The sequence below is a fragment of the Ceratina calcarata genome, unplaced genomic scaffold (assembly GCF_001652005.2).
Source record: "Ceratina calcarata isolate Rehan_Ccalc_2016 unplaced genomic scaffold, ASM165200v1 scaffold431, whole genome shotgun sequence".
NCBI lineage: Eukaryota > Metazoa > Arthropoda > Insecta > Hymenoptera > Apidae > Ceratina > Ceratina calcarata.
Genome location: NW_017166833.1, coordinates 1 through 8,711, shown reverse-complemented (window position 1 = coordinate 8,711; position 8,711 = coordinate 1). Strand labels below are relative to the sequence as shown.

The 8,711-nt window shown below is 36.2% G+C and overlaps 3 protein-coding genes across 3 annotated transcripts; 2 read left to right on the top strand and 1 right to left on the bottom strand.

Moving 5' to 3' along the window:
• The first annotated feature begins 981 nt into the window (after window positions 1-981).
• On the top strand, window positions 982-3,611 carry LOC108626886 (progestin and adipoQ receptor family member 4-like). The gene is made up of 5 exons (XM_018027822.2): window positions 982-1,168; window positions 1,980-2,204; window positions 2,283-2,386; window positions 2,450-2,587; window positions 2,710-3,611. Exons 1-5 carry the CDS (start codon window positions 982-984, stop codon window positions 2,935-2,937), a joined length of 882 nt encoding a protein of 293 aa, XP_017883311.1. The 3' UTR covers window positions 2,938-3,611.
• A 131-nt stretch (window positions 3,612-3,742) lies between these two features.
• LOC108626887 (progestin and adipoQ receptor family member 4) lies at window positions 3,743-6,042 on the top strand. Its single transcript, XM_018027823.2, has 4 exons — window positions 3,743-4,341; window positions 4,420-4,523; window positions 4,587-4,724; window positions 4,847-6,042. The coding sequence occupies exons 1-4, from the start codon at window positions 4,104-4,106 to the stop codon at window positions 5,072-5,074; spliced, it is 708 nt and encodes a 235-aa protein (XP_017883312.1). The 5' UTR covers window positions 3,743-4,103; the 3' UTR covers window positions 5,075-6,042.
• Window positions 6,043-6,158: 116 nt separating this feature from the next.
• On the bottom strand, window positions 6,159-8,490 carry LOC108626885 (F-box only protein 9). The gene is made up of 7 exons (XM_018027821.2): window positions 8,343-8,490; window positions 7,977-8,192; window positions 7,608-7,907; window positions 7,350-7,513; window positions 7,087-7,278; window positions 6,778-7,012; window positions 6,159-6,711 (listed from the first exon to the last, which is right to left on the bottom strand). Exons 1-7 carry the CDS (start codon window positions 8,343-8,345, stop codon window positions 6,490-6,492), a joined length of 1,332 nt encoding a protein of 443 aa, XP_017883310.1. The 5' UTR covers window positions 8,346-8,490; the 3' UTR covers window positions 6,159-6,489.
• Window positions 8,491-8,711: the final 221 nt, after the last annotated feature.

The window sequence follows — 8,711 nt, the reverse complement described above, 5'->3', positions numbered from 1 at the left end:
TATGGCTTCGACGAAATATAATGACAACTTGTAAAGTGCTCTAAAGTGTACATAACTATGTCTTAACGAAAGAAATTCGGGAAATTCGAAGTAGGACGGATCGTAATGGAACTAAAGGTTAGCAATAGATTAAATAAACAAAATAGCGCGTGTATTTTCAGTTAATCATACCTATAAATATAAAGGCTTATACATTTCCTAAATTACCCAAACGAGGCTACAAAAGGCACTCGAGTGAGCAGATGAGTACAAGAGAGAAATTTGGCGAATAGTACTGCGAATCTCTTAGGGAATTCAAGACATACGAATTGCAATTATTTTCAGATTACTTCCATCTACAAAATAAAGGACTGCATCTTCCTCTTAATTATTGTTTTCTGTTGTACTAATAATGTAATTCATCAAACTCAATTTTAATTATACAATACGTACACTCCCAAACTAAAATCATTTTTGTTATCTTCTCGCGTGAACTTTCTAAGAATCATACTGCTTGCATTTAGCGTTAGCATTCTATAAGCCTTCATGTCCGCGACAACGCGATTCTGCGAATTGCAAACGATATAGGCCTGCGATAGGAGCGAGCGCACCGATGATGAGGATGGAACAGTGCATCTGAGTCCGCGGAGACTGTTTGCGTGTATTCGCGAGGTGCATTCCCTCTGGTAATAAAGAGGATCGATGCGGTTTCCGTGGTAACGACACCGTCAGAGAGGCCGGAACCACGGATGGTGGTGGTCGGATAGCATCGAGTATCGAAACTGATGCAGTAACATCGCCGACGTCGGAGACGCTTGTTCCCGGAGGTGGCACTCCGTTTCGCGTGTGTGCGTGCGATACGAACATTTTTAACGAGATCGTCTCGTTTGCACGACGTCGCTTCGGAACGACGGGCATCATGCGGGGGCGGCAGACCCACCGCTTCGAGACACCAGTAACAACACGAATCTGTTCGGTCGCCAGGACGTCGGGAACGAGAGGATGCACGAGGACTCGTCGCAACGTGAGAAACCGAAGATACGTCTGCTGCGACGATGGGATGACATGCCAAGACACCTGCAGTTCAATCCTCACATCCGCACTGGCTACAGACCGGTCATGACTGTCGGCCAGTGCCTTGGCAGCCTATTCTACGTCCACAACGAGACTGTTAATATTGTGACACATGGTGAGTTTCTGAGGGCGAGTTATTTAGAATCATGATTCGAACTGGATTTTACTACTATCGTATCGCGATGAGTTTACAACTTATCGTAGCGAATTTCTAATTGTCTGATAAGCTGATTTTAAAAGAATACTATCATTCAGTAACTGATTGTTAGTTGTAAACATTGGAAAAATTATTTAACGACGATGCATATTGCGGTACCAGTTGTGTTTTACATGAATTGTGTGAAAATTTTCGTGCGCGTATCGATTTTTGAACATAATCATCTTAAAGGATTGCCCGAAGATGATAAAAAGAAAGGGAGAGTCGCAGCTGTCGTGATTCAATTAAGTGGAAAACAGGATTACCCTTGAGTTGGATAATTCCAAGGTCGACTTATATGTGAGAAATCATTATATTTCTATCGGCGGCGGCGGCGCGCATTGCGGGATAACAGAATCGATCAACGAAGCCGCACATTGTTTTATCGTGATCTATTATTAACACTAATAATATATGACATTGATAGCGATCATTTCACAGCATGCATTTCATTTAACTATTCATAAGCAGAGTTTTATAAATCTTTAACAATCCGAACGATCGATTTTTAATAATTTATGGCAGTAACTTTTATATTCATGTAGGATGTAGTAGAACAAAAATGTCACATTACATCCATCATCAAAGATGAGTTTATTAATATCTAATTAAAAATTAACAGGAAGAGACTCGTACCATGACGCATGCAATATATATAAACGTCTCATATCATATAAAACTGATGATTTTTCTTTAGTTGTAATTGATCTCTTCATAATGTATTTTGCAGGACTTGCTATTCTGTACATGTTAATGACCATTCCTCAACTTCTTCCATGGAACACCAAGGGTACTCTCTTAGCGATTTTATCTTGGTGCCACTTAATAGGCGCCGTTAGTCCGTGGATCGGTTCCTTTATCTATCATCTTTTTATGAATTTAAACTACGACGAAGTCTTCTATAGATTTTTATTAAAATTAGACATGATCGGTATCTGGCTGTGCCAAAGTTTTGGTAACTATAGACACATTACTACTATTGTGGCTGTGGTACAATAATGAACAATGTTAGTATTAATTTTTATTTTATTAGGAGCAATACCTATGATGGCAGCAACTGTTCATTGTCTGCCAGACACTTATTGGTACTGCTGTATTTTTATCTACTGGTTTCTTTGTATTTGGGGACTTCTCAATGTAAGTTATATTACGTGCCTCATTTATTCTGAATTCTCGTAAATTTTAAATACGATTTCGTAGGCAATGAGTGCTCAATCTCCTTGGGAGAGGAGACTATGTTTCGCACCCCCTTTCCTCATGAGAATGTTAGTGATGACTCTACGATGTTTCGGTATTGGAGGTGGTTCACCGAGTGCATTGCTTCACATCGTACTCCAGGTGAACATTATATGAGTTTCTATATTTTTATAGGAATTCCATACGAGCAACCATTTTTAATTAACGATGATAAATTTTTAAATCAAAGAATCTATTTCTATGTTCAATTTAAAATTCTTCAGGACCTTATAGCTGTCGTGGGAGCGACCATCGGTGCTATGCGTATACCAGAAAAGTGGATACCGGGTAAACTGGATCTGGTATTGAATTCTCACAATTTGATGCACGTGTTGGTTGTATTAGCGGTTTGCTCGATGCACGCCGCGACTCTGGAGGACCTCTCATGGATGTGTGGCTCTTCTCCGTGCAACAGGACAGAATCTCTTCACTTGAAGCACGATGAATTGTGATGGAGTTGGGTGCGTGGATACTTTTTAATGAAGTCTGTGATAAATCGAGCCTACGTCAACAGCTAATCACTTATGTAGGTACATACTTTGTTTAATGAAATGTGTAAATCAGAGACGATGAAAAATGTAAAACGCGGAACAAAACTTAATTAAGGGTAATAAAGAGACACGTGTGGAACAGTTTAAGTACAAGAACGAGTACAAAAATTAAATTAATTTGTCATATCACGGGAAATAAAACATATGACTTCCAATGGCAATCAGTCTTCGTGTCGATGATTCAGGGGATGGCTTTTTTTATAAAACTGGAATAAGCACATCAAAAATACATTTATTATTGTAATTATAAGAATTCAAGATTCGCAGCAATATGCAAGATGCGTTCTCGGAGACTAGTTCCGGCGTACGCATCGTTTCGCAATGTCGACGCCATTTATGTAGGCGTAGACGAATAAAGCTATCTCAAAATATCGGAATTTCTTTAATTCCGTAACCGACTCTTCGATTCTTTATACATAAGATCATTGCCCAAATGTTAATGTCGGAAAATAGAAGTTATGATCAATTGATTTCTATTTGAAATTACATACGTACATTACAGAAGCATAATTTGATCTGTGATTCACAATCGATAGATCTCATAATTAAATAATAAACAGTATAAATCTGGTTAATATGTAGTAATCATATTTTTGTTTCACCCATATACTTAAATTAAATACACACATGTGTTATGATGTGAAATTGAGAAAGACCGGAGCCGCAAGAACGTCTCCAAGTTTAAATAATATAAAATGTTAACAGAATCGATCAACGAAGCCGCACATTGTTTTATCGTGATCTATTATTAACACTAATAATATATGACATTGATAGCGATCATTTCACAGCATGCATTTCATTTAACTATTCATAAGCAGAGTTTTATAAATCTTTAACAATCCGAACGATCGATTTTTAATAATTTATGGCAGTAACTTTTATATTCATGTAGGATGTAGTAGAACAAAAATGTCACATTACATCCATCATCAAAGATGAGTTTATTAATATCTAATTAAAAATTAACAGGAAGAGACTCGTACCATGACGCATGCAATATATATAAACGTCTCATATCATATAAAACTGATGATTTTTCTTTAGTTGTAATTGATCTCTTCATAATGTATTTTGCAGGACTTGCTATTCTGTACATGTTAATGACCATTCCTCAACTTCTTCCATGGAACACCAAGGGTACTCTCTTAGCGATTTTATCTTGGTGCCACTTAATAGGCGCCGTTAGTCCGTGGATCGGTTCCTTTATCTATCATCTTTTTATGAATTTAAACTACGACGAAGTCTTCTATAGATTTTTATTAAAATTAGACATGATCGGTATCTGGCTGTGCCAAAGTTTTGGTAACTATAGACACATTACTACTATTGTGGCTGTGGTACAATAATGAACAATGTTAGTATTAATTTTTATTTTATTAGGAGCAATACCTATGATGGCAGCAACTGTTCATTGTCTGCCAGACACTTATTGGTACTGCTGTATTTTTATCTACTGGTTTCTTTGTATTTGGGGACTTCTCAATGTAAGTTATATTACGTGCCTCATTTATTCTGAATTCTCGTAAATTTTAAATACGATTTCGTAGGCAATGAGTGCTCAATCTCCTTGGGAGAGGAGACTATGTTTCGCACCCCCTTTCCTCATGAGAATGTTAGTGATGACTCTACGATGTTTCGGTATTGGAGGTGGTTCACCGAGTGCATTGCTTCACATCGTACTCCAGGTGAACATTATATGAGTTTCTATATTTTTATAGGAATTCCATACGAGCAACCATTTTTAATTAACGATGATAAATTTTTAAATCAAAGAATCTATTTCTATGTTCAATTTAAAATTCTTCAGGACCTTATAGCTGTCGTGGGAGCGACCATCGGTGCTATGCGTATACCAGAAAAGTGGATACCGGGTAAACTGGATCTGGTATTGAATTCTCACAATTTGATGCACGTGTTGGTTGTATTAGCGGTTTGCTCGATGCACGCCGCGACTCTGGAGGACCTCTCATGGATGTGTGGCTCTTCTCCGTGCAACAGGACAGAATCTCTTCACTTGAAGCACGATGAATTGTGATGGAGTTGGGTGCGTGGATACTTTTTAATGAAGTCTGTGATAAATCGAGCCTACGTCAACAGCTAATCACTTATGTAGGTACATACTTTGTTTAATGAAATGTGTAAATCAGAGACGATGAAAAATGTAAAACGCGGAACAAAACTTAATTAAGGGTAATAAAGAGACACGTGTGGAACAGTTTAAGTACAAGAACGAGTACAAAAATTAAATTAATTTGTCATATCACGGGAAATAAAACATATGACTTCCAATGGCAATCAGTCTTCGTGTCGATGATTCAGGGGATGGCTTTTTTTATAAAACTGGAATAAGCACATCAAAAATACATTTATTATTGTAATTATAAGAATTCAAGATTCGCAGCAATATGCAAGATGCGTTCTCGGAGACTAGTTCCGGCGTACGCATCGTTTCGCAATGTCGACGCCATTTATGTAGGCGTAGACGAATAAAGCTATCTCAAAATATCGGAATTTCTTTAATTCCGTAACCGACTCTTCGATTCTTTATACATAAGATCATTGCCCAAATGTTAATGTCGGAAAATAGAAGTTATGATCAATTGATTTCTATTTGAAATTACATACGTACATTACAGAAGCATAATTTGATCTGTGATTCACAATCGATAGATCTCATAATTAAATAATAAACAGTATAAATCTGGTTAATATGTAGTAATCATATTTTTGTTTCACCCATATACTTAAATTAAATACACACATGTGTTATGATGTGAAATTGAGAAAGACCGGAGCCGCAAGAACGTCTCCAAGTTTAAATAATATAAAATGACTAACAGATAACGTGAGTGGTAGATAAATATATTTTTCTTGTAGCGTATTGGGTACAACTGTGTTCTTGCGGGTCTAATCGTTCATACAAATTGCATGCTTCAATAGCTTATGTATTTGTACATAAACTGACCAGAGTTAATCGTCAATAAACCTATTGCGTTGAAACTATTTGTATCCAACTTTATTTCTATCGAAAATTCGGTGAACAAGAAACAAATAAAAAATAAAACAATGTTTTTATAACACAAGCACCTATTTTAAAAGCATATACATAAGGCACCATCCAAGTGCATAATATAACAATATATTAAATCTGTGAATCATTCATATACATATATGTATATGTTTTTTAAAACTAATGTAGTTATAGAATTTAAGAGAAAACTGTACATATACGTATAATAAATTAGTAAAAATTATTTCGATAATGAATCAAAAATTAAATGCTACCTTCATTTCTACGTTTTTATATTACATTTTTATAAGCAGATGAATGTAACTCCAAGGTACATCGATGATTTATATAAGTTTGTAAAGTTGTTGAAGAATTTAGTCTTCTCTTAAATTTCAGTTCCGTTACGTTGTACTTTTAATCCAAATAATTAATTTTTAACGTTATTGTAGAGGAGCTTCACTTTCTTGGGTGTAACTTTTGACTCTGCTAAATTTAAGTGGTGGATACCGCCCGCCGATAGCCGATACCCGCCATTCCCTTACAGAGGGTTCCTTCAGACAATTTTTTGCCTCGTGACCATTTCTATATTTGGTAAATATAGTATAACTCAGCCATTTCAACTGCGAATTTAATCGTCTGTGATGGTCCTGAATCTCATATTCCTATAAACCATTCAAGTGTTACTTTCAATATAATAAAAAATTATTTACGAATTACTTCTTACTTACGATGTGAAATGTTTGTTCCCCACTATCATGAATTGCATCTTTTTTCTTCTTTCTATATGAGGTAATTCCTTTTACTTCCTGTTTCTTAAGCACTAAAGTAACATAATTATCGTGCAATCTGTAATGACCAATAAGAACCGATGGATTTCGTGGAGTACGATGTTTTAAAGAGTTCACACAGCTCTGGGCCTCGTCGGTTGAAGTTAGCATCAAAACTCTTCCCTCGGGAAAAAATCTGTGATAAGAAAATATTGTAGGGAATGGTATTTTCTTATATCGATTGATTTATTGTATTAAATTACTGCATACCTCAGGTACCTGAAGTATTCCACCAGATGCCAAGGTCTGTAAAATTGATCTTGGAAACTATTTTCACCGTCGCGAATGTAACTGGTTTTACTAATATAACAACCATTGTATCTTAATCTAGACCGATTTAAATACATATCTCTCCACGATTGATACTCTGGAGCATAGGATCCACAATTTACACCCCATACTCTGCACAATTTAGTCACTGTGTAATTATTCAATCGATATAAAAATTAAATGAAGGTGTTCTGACGATCTACCTAACACAGGCAAGTCTCCAGATCTCCGTATCTCTTGCAGATATGTAAAATCCACGGCATACCCTGGAGCACATTTCGAGAGACCTTAAGTCAAGCTCTGAAGATACAACCCATCTTAGAATGTACAGTACTATTTCCATAGGCAAGGCAGAAATATGTGTTGTCTGAAATAAGGAATGTCCTGAAACGTTTATTACGACATTCGACACGAATAATGTATAACATTTATAAGTTATTTCACGATGCTTCAGTACTCACATTCTGCTCGAATTTCGGGAAACAAACACATTTATTGTGATTTACAATTTTAGATAATTTGACGACTAAATCGCTTTCTTCCTCGATTTCTTCATTACAATTTTCAGTATTATCATCGATTCGTTTTATATCTTCTTCGAACCCTTCTTGATGATCGTCGTTCGACTTCAGTTTAGTCGATTCATATAGGCGAAATTCAATATCAGGAACTAATAATACCGCACGTTTATAAAATTGAATTGCTTCATAGAATTTTCTTCTTTCCTCATATTCGATTCCTTTCAAAAATAAGTGTTTTGCCTGAAATATTTACTCCTCAATATTAAATGTAACTATGATAATTAATCAGTGATTACTGTTGTTGCATACCTTGTTCTCGATAGATTCTTCGTCGTTAGAAACGTCAAGTTTAACCGGTTTGGTTGACTGGGTCTTCGGCCGATCGCGTTTCGGCGACATTTCTAATTCACGTTGCCACTGTTCCCTGAAAGATGTTAAAGCATCCTCGATGTTTCGTTCCGGGAAGGAAGACCCTTCTTGGTCATCTCCGCCGTCATCGGACTCGCTGGATTCCCCGGAGTGACTCTATCAACATTGAATTATGATAAATAAGATAATAAAGATAGTTTATCATTTTGCTTTGTCCAAAAACTATGACTAAGGTTATGTTGACATATGTATGTTCTTTCGTGATGACAATGGAAGGACAGTTATTGTTCGTAACAAATCACGTACCATTTTTCTGTCTGCTTCAATTTCCACAGAGTTATTCCTTCAGCGCTTATACTCTCGGTCGGAAAATCGTACGAGACAGCGAAAGTACAATCTCGCCAACAGGACCGCCGCCATGGTTCTTACCGTTCTGTTCTGCGATTCAATTAAAGGTCACGCTGAGAACTATAGAACACTTGTACCATTTCCAGCTGATGTAATCAATTTCAAATTTTGATTATGTACTGCAGAAATCAATGATGTTCTATAAAAATGTTACAAAGAATCGCCTATACGTAATATAATTTATTGTGCGCAGTTTTATTACAATGTAGTGATAAGAACATTTTCTAATCGGTACTAATCAAATAGAGCGAACAAGTATTAAAGTGC

Excerpts from the sequence above, each read along its gene's own strand:
- LOC108626887 (XM_018027823.2), top strand. The coding sequence starts at position 4,104 with ATGTATTTTGCAGGACTTGCTATTCTGTACATGTTAATGACCATTCCT. Across the intron at positions 4,342-4,419 it reads CTGGCTGTGCCAAAGTTTTG|GAGCAATACCTATGATGGCA; the intron begins GTAACTATAGAC and ends TTATTTTATTAG. Across the intron at positions 4,725-4,846 it reads TGCTTCACATCGTACTCCAG|GACCTTATAGCTGTCGTGGG; the intron begins GTGAACATTATA and ends AAAATTCTTCAG.
- LOC108626885 (XM_018027821.2), bottom strand. Across the intron at positions 7,279-7,349 it reads TGGAGACTTGCCTGTGTTAG|AGTATGGGGTGTAAATTGTG; the intron begins GTAGATCGTCAG and ends TAAATTGTGCAG. Across the intron at positions 6,712-6,777 it reads GGGAACAAACATTTCACATC|GAATATGAGATTCAGGACCA; the intron begins GTAAGTAAGAAG and ends AATGGTTTATAG.
- LOC108626886 (XM_018027822.2), top strand. The coding sequence starts at position 982 with ATGCACGAGGACTCGTCGCAACGTGAGAAACCGAAGATACGTCTGCTG. Across the intron at positions 2,387-2,449 it reads GTATTTGGGGACTTCTCAAT|GCAATGAGTGCTCAATCTCC; the intron begins GTAAGTTATATT and ends ACGATTTCGTAG. Across the intron at positions 2,588-2,709 it reads TGCTTCACATCGTACTCCAG|GACCTTATAGCTGTCGTGGG; the intron begins GTGAACATTATA and ends AAAATTCTTCAG.